Raw genomic sequence first — 12353 nt, 5'->3', positions numbered from 1 at the left:
AAATACTAAAAGCTAATGTTTAGCTATTTCGTTTATATCCCTTTAAGTATCTTGAGTTTGCCAAAAGAAACCTTTGTTTTCGTGAGTTTTCATTGGGGGAAATGGAAGATTACCTTGTAAGTAGAATTTGTGCAAATATGGTTTCATTTTCAGATTAGAATGAAGTATAGCTCTAATATGAAGAAATATGTAGTATGGATGCTCAGTCCAATTAATTTTGGAAATAAAATGACATTATTGTGTATAGAATTTACTTTATTAAAGTGAATTTTAAACAAATGCTGTTCAGATAAGTTTGGTGGGTGTTGATCCTGTAGATACCTAGTCTGAGTAACTTACTTGTTTAAATAATACATCAAATTAGAACCCTCTCCTTTATCCCATGCTCTGGCAAGAGGTGGCCATTGTTTACTGGTTCATAGAAAATGCTGGTATTCATTGAGGTCAAATGGAGATGTCCAGTGATGTCTTCCCATTTCTTTTTCTTTCTGGTGTTCTTTTTTTCTTCAGAATCTATGTGGGCATTTCTCATCCTAATGAGTTACAGGTTGTCTCAAATTATGCATTTTCTTGAAATGTTTATGTAGAAAAAAATCTGTCTATTCCTGAGTTCCTCAGTGAAGATATCACACTACTGAGAAAGGACTTCACTTTGAACTGGGACATGCTCCAAGGTGGAGATACACGAAGCAGTGATTATGAAACAGGAACACTTAACAGAAATTTTCTAGGCTAGTTATTTCTATGACAGAACTGACAAAATGCATGCATAGACCCTCTTCTTTAAAATTTCCCTACCAGAGAAATTCCCCGCCAAATCAGAAGCCATTGTATCAATCTAAAGAGCTTTGCTTCAGAGAGGTGAAACCTCATGAACCATGAGACACAAACAAAAATAGAAATACTATTATTGCCTTGCATTAAAATAAACATGCATTTCAATAAATATTGAAAAATAGGTAATAGGCTATAAAGTGAAGCATCAATTTTGGCCAAAGCAGGGATTTAGGTGCATGTATATTCCATGCAAGTGATCTTTAGGTGCTTCCCAATTCCACCTAGTCCCAGAGAATATAGTGACGTGCACATAAAGGGCATCATTCATGTGAATAAGCACCTAGGGTCTAAAAGAGGTTGAACTACAGGGTGCCCACAATGCTGGCAGTGTGCTTTTCCAGGGAATCCCGGTAACAACTATCCCCAGTTGCTACAGGTGTCCAATTCCTGCAGCACTGTGTATAATTCTGTGGACACAATAGATGGTTATTAAGTGCAGATTAAACCAGTAAGTGTGTTGTCAATGTCGTTTTGGAAAGCTGGAGAAGAGTGGATAGTGGGAACTTTAATTTCATCATAACCTTAAATTACTCTCATCATACAGGTATTTCTGTGGTACATACAGAAGAATGTGAAATGTATAGAGTTACAGGCGTTTATGAGAAAATAGACCAGTATATTAAATTGAATAAAATATATGCTGCTGGAAAAATTATCCTGGAGTATTTATCAATGGCATGTGTGTCGATCCTCATGCTCACATAGCTGCTTCTCGGACTTTTCCTCTGGGGGGAGCTCCTCTCTGAGGCCAAGGTCAGCTGCACCATCATCTTGTCCGGCTTCTCTCCATTCTCCGGCGTGTAGTTGCCCAGGTCGTTAACCTCCCCGTCGCTGTAGCTGCCATCCAGCATGACCCCGCGTGGCTGGGGTATTCCACAGGTGCAGGGAAGCTGCGAACACAGCAAACACACACTGGGATGCCAGCTCAGCTTCATCTCTCGGAAGCCCTTCACAAGAAACTGCAATAGTGGACGGGGTTGCCGTTTCTAGTTTCTTTTATTCCCAGTTAGGGGCAGGGCGTGGGAAAATAATGGTGGTGACACTGTAGTCGTTCTAAAAGAGCAGGTATCCGTTTTTGTTTGAAGTCTACAAAGCAACTCTTAGGAAACATCACGTTGCATCAGAGACCGATGAGAATGTTCATGATCAGATAATTGCCCTGTTCTCCATGAGATCATAAATGGATGTAAGCCCTGATAAAAATGTTTTCTGGTAACGTTATGTGTGTGTGATGTGATGAGGTGGGGATTGAAAGGTGTAGCATTGTGGAGAAACTTCACTCTTATTTAGTTCTGGTTTTCTGGAGGAGATAACCATGGGACCGCGGACAGGGGGAAGAAAGGAAAGCCAGGCGAGAGGGAAGATGATCGGGAAAATGACGGGAGATGCACAAGATCACATATGAAAGTTCCCAGAATGGAGGATGTACCTCCCTGGAGGGTTTTTTATCACACCTCTGTGTTCACAAATAATTGTTTCACAGTGTTGAATTGTCATCGATTTTTAGCACTAAACACTGAACACCACCAAGATTAAAGGGCCTATGTCTTAGTTAACTTGGCTTAGCTCCTGGTGTATGGTAGGTGCTAAATAAATTTTTGAATGACTGAAATATGTAGCCCAGGGTAAAATTAGCACTGTGTTAACATATTATTTTGTTTGATCTCCACACCAACCGGTGGAGAAGGTTGAGGATGGGATGTCACTACCCACTTCTACAGAGAAGGTCTGACCTTCTCACAGTCTATAGCCGGACTAGACTCTATCCCTGAGCACTTTCTTTACTCATGGTAAGGTCACCTTCTCCCGGAGCTTCCGCTCCTTCCGCTCCTGCACCGTGGTCAGGTAGTTGACGGCTGCGTACTCCAGCACCGAGAGGAACACGAACACAAAGCTGACCCAGAGGTAGATGTCCACCGCCTTGATGTAGGACACGCGGGGCATGGAGGCGTTCACGCCCGTGATGATGGTGGACATGGTCAGCACGGTGGTGATACCTGCACACAGAGCGAGAAAAAAGTCCGTGTTTGTCTTTCACCAAACACACTGGGTGGCTTCATGCCTCTGTTCTTTGTCCTTTCTGCTCCTTGGGCCTAGAATATCTCCATCCCTGCCTCTCTGTCCCTGGCCCCTACTCATCTTTCAAGATGTAGTGTTTATGAAGCTTCTCTTACTCCTCCACCGCCCCCTGCTCACCCTTTCCTCACTCCATATACAAACATATTCATTAGAGCAAACGTATCACTTTGTCCTTCTGTAGAGTGCCCGCCCCAGATATTTGGGCAGTAAGATGTGAATTTCCATTCAATTGTTTAAAACAGAGTTTATATATATGAGCAGGTATATATGTGTTTCTTGTAACTCTTTCTCCAAAAGGGAAACAAGAGCACAAGGTATATTTTAGTATTTGTGTCCTTGTTGCTGGTCTTGCAGTCCTGGGCCCATATAATCAGCCATCAGGGCAATTATGGCACCCAACCCCGTGCTGGACCTGGCTGCCTGTTCAGCAATGTTGACCTGAAGACTCAGAGGTCAATTTTGCCAAGAATGATGTTAACCTCATTTAATGGGGATTAGACTTTGAAAACTAGAATGTTTGTTTATTTAGCACAGTAGCTATTCAAGCGATAGAACAACTGTTAAAGGACAGGGCATTTGTCAATGGTATTTGCCTGGGATTTCAAATTAAGCTCAGAATGTTTGCTTGGCAAACACCAAATCACAGGGGACTGGGGTCACCTTAAGGGCCAACTCCAATTCAGTGTCACTAAAATCTGAGGGGGGGGGCACCCTCTCCCTTGAAGCCTCTGAATCATCTGAACAATGGGGGTGTGTGTGACTGAGTGGGTGAAATATTTAAAAGTGGGGAAGAGAGTTGATAGCAAGTACCTATCCATGAAATGCTTATACAATAGGGATTTTCAGACCTGAGTATGTATAAGAATTACCAGGAAACTGTTCAAAATGTAGGTTCCTAGTCCTTTCTCAGAGATTCTGATGTTATACACGTGGAAGGGACCCAGGATTCTTCATTGTTTGTTTTGTTTTTAAAAATTTTTTTAAATGTTTATTTATTTTTGAGAGAGAGAGCGAGTGCAAGTGGAGGAGGGGCAGAGAGAAAGGGAGACACAGAAACCGAAGCAGGCTCCAGGCTCTGAGCTGTCAGCACAGGGCCCTACGATAACGCGGGGACTCAAACCCACCGACTGTGAGGTCATGACCTGAGCCGAAGTCGGACATTTAACAGACTGAGTCACCCAGGTGCCCCAGGATTCTTCACTGTTAACAGATCCCCCCAGGGATTCCGTTGCAAAGATCCCTTGGGCCACCTTTTGAGAAGCCCTGTTAAAGAACATGATTTCTTATGCAGGTGAGCAGAGAAAGCACCCACACACCGGGACCACTGACCCCAGAACATGGTTCTAAGAAGACTGAAGGTGGGTTATTTACATTAGTACATGTGGGGACCTGGAAACAGTTCTTTTGCCACATAGGTTCTTAAGAATGGCATTTTACTTGTGAATCAATAACCCGGTTTTTCCAAGTTACAATGCTAATGGGTTTACAATCAATTTGAAATGAATTGTTTTTATCTGGAAGAAATGGCTTGTATTTTCAGATGCCTGGAACGTGCACCTGAGATGTTCCTTACCTAAAGGGACTCTGGCGGGCACAGCTCTGCGGTCGATCCAGAAGGACACCCAGGACAGCATGACCATGAGGGTGGCAGGAAAGTAAGTTTGGAGCAAGAAGAAGAAGATGTGGCGGCGCAAAGTGAAGTTAATGTACAGACGGTTGTACCAGCCTGGGGGACACAGGAGGAAAAGATAGCACACACCATAGCCACTCAGCAACTTCACACAACACATTTTATCTGGGGAATCATAAACGCCTTAGACACTTCCCTGGAACCTTGCCATGCCTTTATAAATTGGGAGGGAGAAAAAAAAACATGGAATAGAGTGATTATATGATAACCTGAACAGCATGGGTGAGTCCCTCTCAAGAAATCCTTGGCCCCTGTCTTCTACATAAATGGAGCCCCTTGAGATGGCCATTTAAGGCTTATTACTCATCCTTTGGGACAGAGCCCAGCAAAGTCACTGTCATTTGATTACTTGGAAATGCAGACTCTCAGCCCCACACCAGATCTATTGAATCCGAATCTCTTTTCAACAATACTCCCCACATGATTTATACGCACAATAAAGCTTGGGAAACATTTATTTAAACAAGCCCCTTTGGATTTCTTTATAGAGGAAAATGTTTCAAAGTTAAAATACCCAGCTAACCATAACATTACATTTCAGAACAGTGAAAGGTCACAGGCTCAGCTGAGCTTTAGCTCTCCCCTCGTGTTCTCTACAAGGAAAAAATATGAATGGAGGAGTTCTAACGAACAGGAGAAAGAGGAAGGAAAAGGAGAAGGCAGGATAAACGGGAAACAACGAGGACTGAAAATAAAATGGAGACTTGGCGACATTAACTTGAAAACTTGGTATCCTAGACAATTATAATGCAATAGTGATCATTGTAAAACAATGTAGAGGTAGAGGTGCTATAGACTGAATGGGTCCCCGCCAGATTTGTATGTTGAAACCTAATCCTCTGTGTGATGGTATTTGGAGGTGGGGCCTTTGGAGGTGATTACATCATTAGTGGGATTAGTGCCCTTATTAAAGAGACCCCAGATCATTCCCTTGTGCCTTCCCCCATGTGAGGACACAGGGAGAAGGTGGCTGTCTATAAACTAGGAAGTTTATAGACATCAGACACTGAATCCGCCAGCATCTTGATCTTGGACTTCCCAGCCTCTAGTACTGTGAGAAGTAAATCTCTGTTGTTTAGAAGCCACCCAGTCTATGGTATTTTGTTATAGCAGCCCGAACAGACTAAGACAAGAGGAAATGTTAGAATGCTAAGGTGAAGTGGAAATCCCCTGAAAAATCAAGACTCCTGAGTGATGTATACAGAAGATGAGATGTGCTGCATTGCCATGTGTTGGAAATAAAACAGTGCCTCTGTTGCAGATTATAAAGACTTAAAAGGTTGCACTTCTTTGTGCAGTCATGCGATGTTTTTGGCAATAGAAGCTTCATAAAGACTTGAACAAGATCATCCTGAAAGATGACTAGTCAAGACAGAGACAAGGGTTGGAGAAAGCTGTTCCCCTCAGCTGCCCAGAGGAAGACCACAGAGCAAGCCCTCAGGCAACCAGAGGGGGCGAGGCCACCCCGACCTGAGCACTGAGGCTCACAAGGTCTTAAGGAGGACCTATGCAAGCAGTATGGTTAAGAGAGGACTGTTTGGGGGGTGGGGATGAGGCGGAAAAAAAGAGAGAGAGAGAGAATTGGTTGAATGGAGCAGAGAGAATGGAAATCAACAGACCTAAAATTGAACGGTTTGTTGCCTATAAAGGAAGGGGCCCTGGAGATCCTATCAGGGGTGAGATGCCAGCTGCTAAACTAGCAAAGTAATTGGCTCAAACAAACCTCCTCCCATAGCTTCTGTTTGAGTCTTTACTAATATTTCCTAGGTTATCACTTCCAATGCTTTGGTAGTATCTGAAAATCACCTTCCCCAGTGTTTGCCATCCTGATTTAGGGATTTCCACCTTTGGCTTCAAATCCAAGCACACAAGCTCTGCTCGCTTGACAACCAAGCCCCCACTCCCTGCCCCCCACCCCCACCCCTACCTGTGCTGCTGTAGAAGGCCAGCTTAGTGGTGGTGTGGAATTCTTGGATGAGGAACTGTGAGAGTGAGATCCGCTCATCTGTCTTCAAGGAGTCGTTGCCTTTTTTCCAGTACAGCATGAGGTCATCCTCTGTATAGGCATCTGAAAGGATGGGAGACAGCATCAGGCACGGCCGATGGCCGTGGGAGGACAGGCCTGCCTGTGGGGCTCCGTGGAAGCAGCTCCAGACCTCCCACATGGACGACTGGGATTGTAGTAAGAGAGTCTGAATAAACAAACCACAGTCTAAACAAAGCAAAACAAAATCCACATTAATTCTCCCCAGTCTTCCAGAAGTCATCAGAGCAAAGCTCTCAAGCCTAAATGCTCATAATGCCTGCAAAAGTGCTCACTTCACAATTCAGCCTGCCATTTATTAGGTTAAAACAAATGAAGTTGTGGGGTGCCTGGATGGCTCAGGCGGGTAAGCATCAGACTTCAGCTCCCCTCCTCTCTCTCTCTTTCTGTCTCTCAGACCAACATTAAAAGAAAAAATGAAGTTGCTATGCTTGTAGATCAGAAATGGATAAATGGCTGCAGTATCGCATATGGTTCAGCCTTACAAGCCCAGGCTAATTTAGCCCTTTCTTTTCTCCTTTCAAAGTGTAGGAATGCATCCATTGATGGCGAACCTATTTCAATACTCTCAGGTAATAAGGGGTGCATTCTAGCAGGAAAGGAGCCACAAAGTGATGGCAGCAGGACACAAGTCCCTTTTCTGCAGGCCTCCTCTTGCTCTTCCTACCCAGGGGAAAATCCAAGTGATTCTCCATAAGGATCACTCCCTCTGGTGATCCCACTTTAGGTGAGCCCACATCTTACTCCGGTTGAACAAACCTACCTGCGGCCTGGACAGAGCTGAGGTAAAACCTCACAGTTGCCGGTCCAGTCTGCTCATGTGTTAGACCGTTCTTGCCGAAGTTCCCTGACGCCCTATTTCATTCCTCTATTTTCTTCTATTTCTTACCCTTGACCTGCGTGATAGTTGGTGTCATGTATCCCCTCCACTTGGCTAGGCTACAGTACCGTTATTCAATCAAACACGAATCTAGGTGTTGCTCAGAAGGTGCTTTGTGGATGTGACACCTACCACCAGTTCACTTTAAGTAAAGGAGATGATCCAGGATAATCTGAGTTGGCCTGATCCAATCAACGGAAAAGCCTTAAGATCAGACCTGAGGTTTCCCCAAGAAGAAGAAATTCTGCCCTTCCTGCCTCCACAGGCAGGATCAGGTCCCACCCGAGGGTTCCCAGCCACCCTTCCTGACAGCTTGTCCTGCACATGTCAGACTTGCCAAGCCAACCCCCAGGCTCCTGTAAGCCAATTCCTTGACACTAAATATCTCTTACTATGTATCTCTGATATTCTGCTTCTCTGTGGTACCCTGACTGATGCAACCTGGAAAAAGCTACATTCCTGACGGAGCCACCTGGGTGTGGTAGGGAAAAGAAGGTTCTGGAGTCAGTGAGTTTAGTCGTCTTAGCACTATGTCCTCAGGCAAGTTACACCCCTCCTACCCGTAACAGAGATAATAGTAACCTTCTCACAGGATCTGGTGAAGATTACATGACAGCAGGTGGCAAATCACTGTGCAGTGGGTAGTGATTTCTTTGGTCCTAGGATTTATTATTCCCTTTTCCCACATTCAGTGCCCTATGGAGCTGTCTATCTGGCCCCTGCTATGTGGGGGGTCAACATCCCTGCCCTCCTCAGCCCTAGATGACTGGAGCCAGGGCACCCCTGAACCATTGCCACAGTGCAGGTAGGCTTACAAAGGTGTCCTGGGCCAAAGAGATTCCTCACTAGGGCTTGGCCACCAGCCAGGAAGGGCCAGTGGGCATGTGCTCGGTTGGAGCAGACCAGCTGGAGTTATGGGGGAGTCCAGACTGCACCCACCAGAGGAAGCGTTTGGGCAAAGACTGAAAAACAGAGCAGTCGTGTAGAGAGCTGGAGATGCAAGCGGTTAGTCCTTGATGCTGCCTCAGCCTTGCGCTTCCTGGAGCCTGGCTTTGAACCTGTCCAGGACTTTGTGTGCAAGTGTCCCGATGCCCCTCAGTTGTGCCTGAGAGTCTCAAGCACGACGTGCGCTCGCCTGGGCAGTTCCCTCCGACAATTGTTGCCAAACTTGTTTTTGTCAAGAAATCTTTTCTTCCACAGAAATCTCATTCAGAGGAACAATTAAACAGGTCAAAAATGAGCTCTCTGGATGGACGGTGTGTAGAAACAGCTACAGAAGGAGATCCGCATTTGCTGAGCCCTCTACCGCCCTCCCCAGCTCAGGTTCCACAGAACCAAATTTAAAACCATTATGGGAACAGAAGGTTTTAGTTTCAAACTTATGCCTGATTTTCAAAATGACTCTGGACTTAGGTTTAATATCTTAAAAAGTCATTTGAGGGGCATGTGGGTGGCTCAGTCAGTTGGGCACCCGACTCTCGATTTTGGCTCAGGTCCTGATCTCACAATTCGTGAGATTAAGCCCCGAGTCGGGCTCTGCACTGACAGTGAGGAGCCTGCTTGGGATTCTCTCTCCTTCTCTCTCTGCCCTTCCCCCACTCACATTTCCTCTCTCTCTCTCTCTCTCTCTCTCTCTCTCACACACACACACACACACGTACAATAAACAAATAAACTTTCAAAAAGATACATAAATGAAAAATCACTTGAAAAGCACAGCCAGGAAGGAGGAGCACATGCTGTTCGTGCTACTGACAGTTCTCGGTGTTTGCGATTACTCGCGGTTTGTATGCAATGTCCAGGACAGTCTACTCACAGCTTTCAATTTCAAGTGAGCACGTTTGCGTGTCCAGGGGAAATCGGCTGAAGTCCATGTTGCACATTGCAGTCACTGTTACCCTGCAAGCCAAAAGACAAAATCCAAATTTTCAGAGGCTGCAAAATACAAGTGCAAAATGATCAAACAGAAAAGGCCTCTGTTTCCTTCCCATGTAACTGCCTCCTTATAATTGATAAGCAAGGTGTCAAGACTTAGGTAAGTAGCCTGCGTATAATAAAGTCATTGGAGTACTCCGGTTTTTATGTTTAACTCCAGCGTCAGGGTGAGGCAAACAGGGTGTCTATCTCTGTAAACTCTATCACATTGAAGCATATTAACAAAGCAATGACCTCTATCAATATGAACCTGTGAAATAAAAATTCATGTGATATTGTTTCCTAAAAGAAATCATAGGAGCATATATTGTTCTCTTGTTGATAAATTCCATTTTTTCTGTTCATTTGTCGATTTTATCAATATTCAATATTTGTATACAATGTATCAGGAATAATATTAATGAGGGGCACCTGGGTGGCTCATTCAGTTAAGCATCTGACTCTTGATTTGGGCTCAGGTCATGATCTCACAGTTCATGGGTTCAAGCCTCGCATCGGGCTCTGCCCTGACAACACGGAGCCTGCTTGGGATTCTCTCTCTCTCTCTCTCTGCCCCTGCCCTGCTTGCGTGCTCTCTCTCTCTCTCTCTCAAAATAAATAGAAAAAAACATTTTCTAAAAAAAGAAGTAGCAGCTAGCTATTCAAAGCCAAAAAAGCAAAACTGCAGGTGTGAGTGGTCAAATGATTTGCCTTTCTGCCCAGGCTTCAGGTGTAAAAGGACCTACAGGAAGAGGCACAGCCTGAGGGCTGGGAGGACCTTACCGGAGACTGTAGAGCACTTTCCCATCGGGCTGGACCCGCAACATGACATTGTCCGTGGTGGTGTCGTGGATGAAGGAGCGCTTGGAGTGCACGAAAAACATGTCGGGGACCCAGATCTTCTTCACCAGACGGCCGTCAAACGTCATGCTGAGGTTGTTGGTGCTCGGGAAGGACAGCCTTTCGTCCTTCCAGTAGTGCCTCAGGTAGAGGGTCATCGTGAAGTCCTGGAGGGGAAGGGCAGAGAGGAGAACCCCACACACTGAACCCACTGGGTGTCAGCAGGACACTGTGGACCCCATGGAGCCGTCAGCAGCTGAGAATGCAACAGCAGAGTAGAGGTCTTGCTTCCAGTCCCCGGGGTTTGCTACAGTAGGAGGGGGACTGCAGGGGAGGGACACAGCGAGAGACCGCTAGCAGAACCCGTGTCCCTGAGACCCACCCCATCCCCTGCCAAGTGCCTCCACACTGACAAGGTGCTACTGTCAGCGCTTGTGACCCTCAACATACTGGAGTGAGTGGGGGGCTGGGCGGGACCAGTTAAGCACCCCAGCTCCTTGGCCCCTCAGCTGGGATAACCGTGAGGCATGTTCTCTGTTGACTCCTGGAGTACCCCCAGTGGGACTGAGATTCCTAGTAGTAACTGGCTTGAGGCTCAGGTCTATGTGCTTCCTCCCCACCCTCATCTCACTTTCCCCCACTCTCTTCTCGATTTTCCTGGGATCACCTGTCAACTTGTGCTAGAATGCTTCTCTCAAGTCTGCTTTTTGGAGAACCCAAACTAAGCAAAGGCTGTAAAAAGTCCTATAAGTCGAGGAGTTGTAGAACATTCCATTTTTCCACCTAAACTCATTAAAAAGGAAAAAAAGGGACACTTTTCAGCAAGTCATCTGCATTTCCGCAGCCAGATATAGGATCTACAGTTGTAGGATATCTGGCAGCTACAACCGCGGACCCTACGGTTTATGTTTGAGAGCCTTTGCCCAGAGAACCATCCCGACGGCAAAAGGCACGGGAGGGAGACTGGCTTTGTCACCGGGCTCTGCTTCATTGCAATTGGGTGGTTTTTGGCAAGTGTGTTAACCTTCCTGAGCCACCTATAAAATGAGTGTGGGCATTCCCGTAGCCAGAGAGTTGTGAGACCCAGTGAATTCGAGTGTGTGGACCTCCTGGCCCAGCATAGGCCCTGTGTGAATCCACCTGCTGCAGCCCTAGAAAAAGAAGCACTTTACCATGTCGACCTCTGAGATGCTGTCCAAGCTCTCCACCTGCACATCCACACCCACAGGAATGGCCGGACCTGCAAATGGAGCATGGCAAAAGCATTTATTCTATTTGAATTTTCACTATAGAAAAGACAGGCATAGGAGCATTTCCCCCCTGGAGCCCCAGTTTCCTCAGTTTCCTGTCAGATTGAAGGTTTGGTGTCCCCACATTTCAAGCTCAAATGAAGCCAGAAATCAAAGGGTTGGATCATAGGCTGCCTCCCTGGAATATTCCAACAAAGGTTTAAAAAAAAGAAGTTTTGGGGCATATGAGTGGCTCAGTTGGTTAAGTGTCTAACTTCAGCTAGAGTCATGATCTTGTGGTTTATGAGTTTGAACCCCATATTGGGTTCTATGCTGACAGTGCAGAGCCTGCTTGGGATTCTCTCTCCCTCTCCCTCATTCTCTCCCCCTCCCCCACTTGTGCTCGCTTTCTCTCTCTCTCTCTCAAAAATAAGTAAATTTTTTTTTTAAAGTTTTCTTTATCTGAATCACTCAGGTGATTCTGAGATGATGAGGTTAATATAAAGCTTTCTTCTTTGGTTGCACATACTTATCTAAAGATACAATGAAGACCTAGCTCAAAGCTGAGTCTAATCTAAGGAGTTATTCCTTAGCATGGGGTTATCCACTTTATTTTTTATATTTGCCTCCTGATTTTGCAGCCTCTTGTGTCACAGAAGCCAGTGTCTCTGTCTTGCCATGAGAAAGGCTCTACCTGGTTAATAGGAACCCAGAACCAAAGCCACATTCAGGTCATTGGCCAAGCCCACACATCTGTACCTTTGACACAGGATGGGGTAGCTTCCAAGGGCAACATGATGCAATAGGGTGGCCTTTGGCATTTCTAAGCCATGAAATCTT

At 45.6% G+C, this 12353-nt stretch overlaps 1 protein-coding gene across 2 annotated transcripts in view; it reads right to left on the bottom strand.

Moving 5' to 3' along the window:
• Positions 1-1322: 1322 nt before the first annotated feature.
• The window catches only part of GABRR1 (gamma-aminobutyric acid type A receptor subunit rho1), a 36612-nt gene continuing 25581 nt past the window's right edge, over positions 1323-12353 (bottom strand). For both annotated transcript variants that reach the window (XM_019442840.2, XM_019442839.2), the window contains exons 3-9: positions 11457-11524; positions 10228-10451; positions 9347-9429; positions 6534-6674; positions 4490-4642; positions 2638-2834; positions 1323-1727 (exon numbers count right to left, since the gene is read on the bottom strand). In XM_019442840.2, coding sequence (XP_019298385.1) covers positions 1434-1727; positions 2638-2834; positions 4490-4642; positions 6534-6674; positions 9347-9429; positions 10228-10451; positions 11457-11524 — 1160 coding nt within the window. In that variant the 3' untranslated portion in view covers positions 1323-1433. The remainder of the gene's footprint in view (positions 1728-2637; positions 2835-4489; positions 4643-6533; positions 6675-9346; positions 9430-10227; positions 10452-11456; positions 11525-12353) is intronic.

This window comes from Panthera pardus, unplaced genomic scaffold (genome assembly GCF_024362965.1).
Source record: "Panthera pardus isolate Hobbes unplaced genomic scaffold, ASM2436296v1 HiC_scaffold_17, whole genome shotgun sequence".
In the NCBI taxonomy this organism is placed as follows: Eukaryota; Metazoa; Chordata; class Mammalia; order Carnivora; family Felidae; genus Panthera; species Panthera pardus.
The sequence above is the reverse complement of the archived record's forward strand: the minus strand, read 5'-3'. Positions and strand labels throughout refer to the sequence as shown.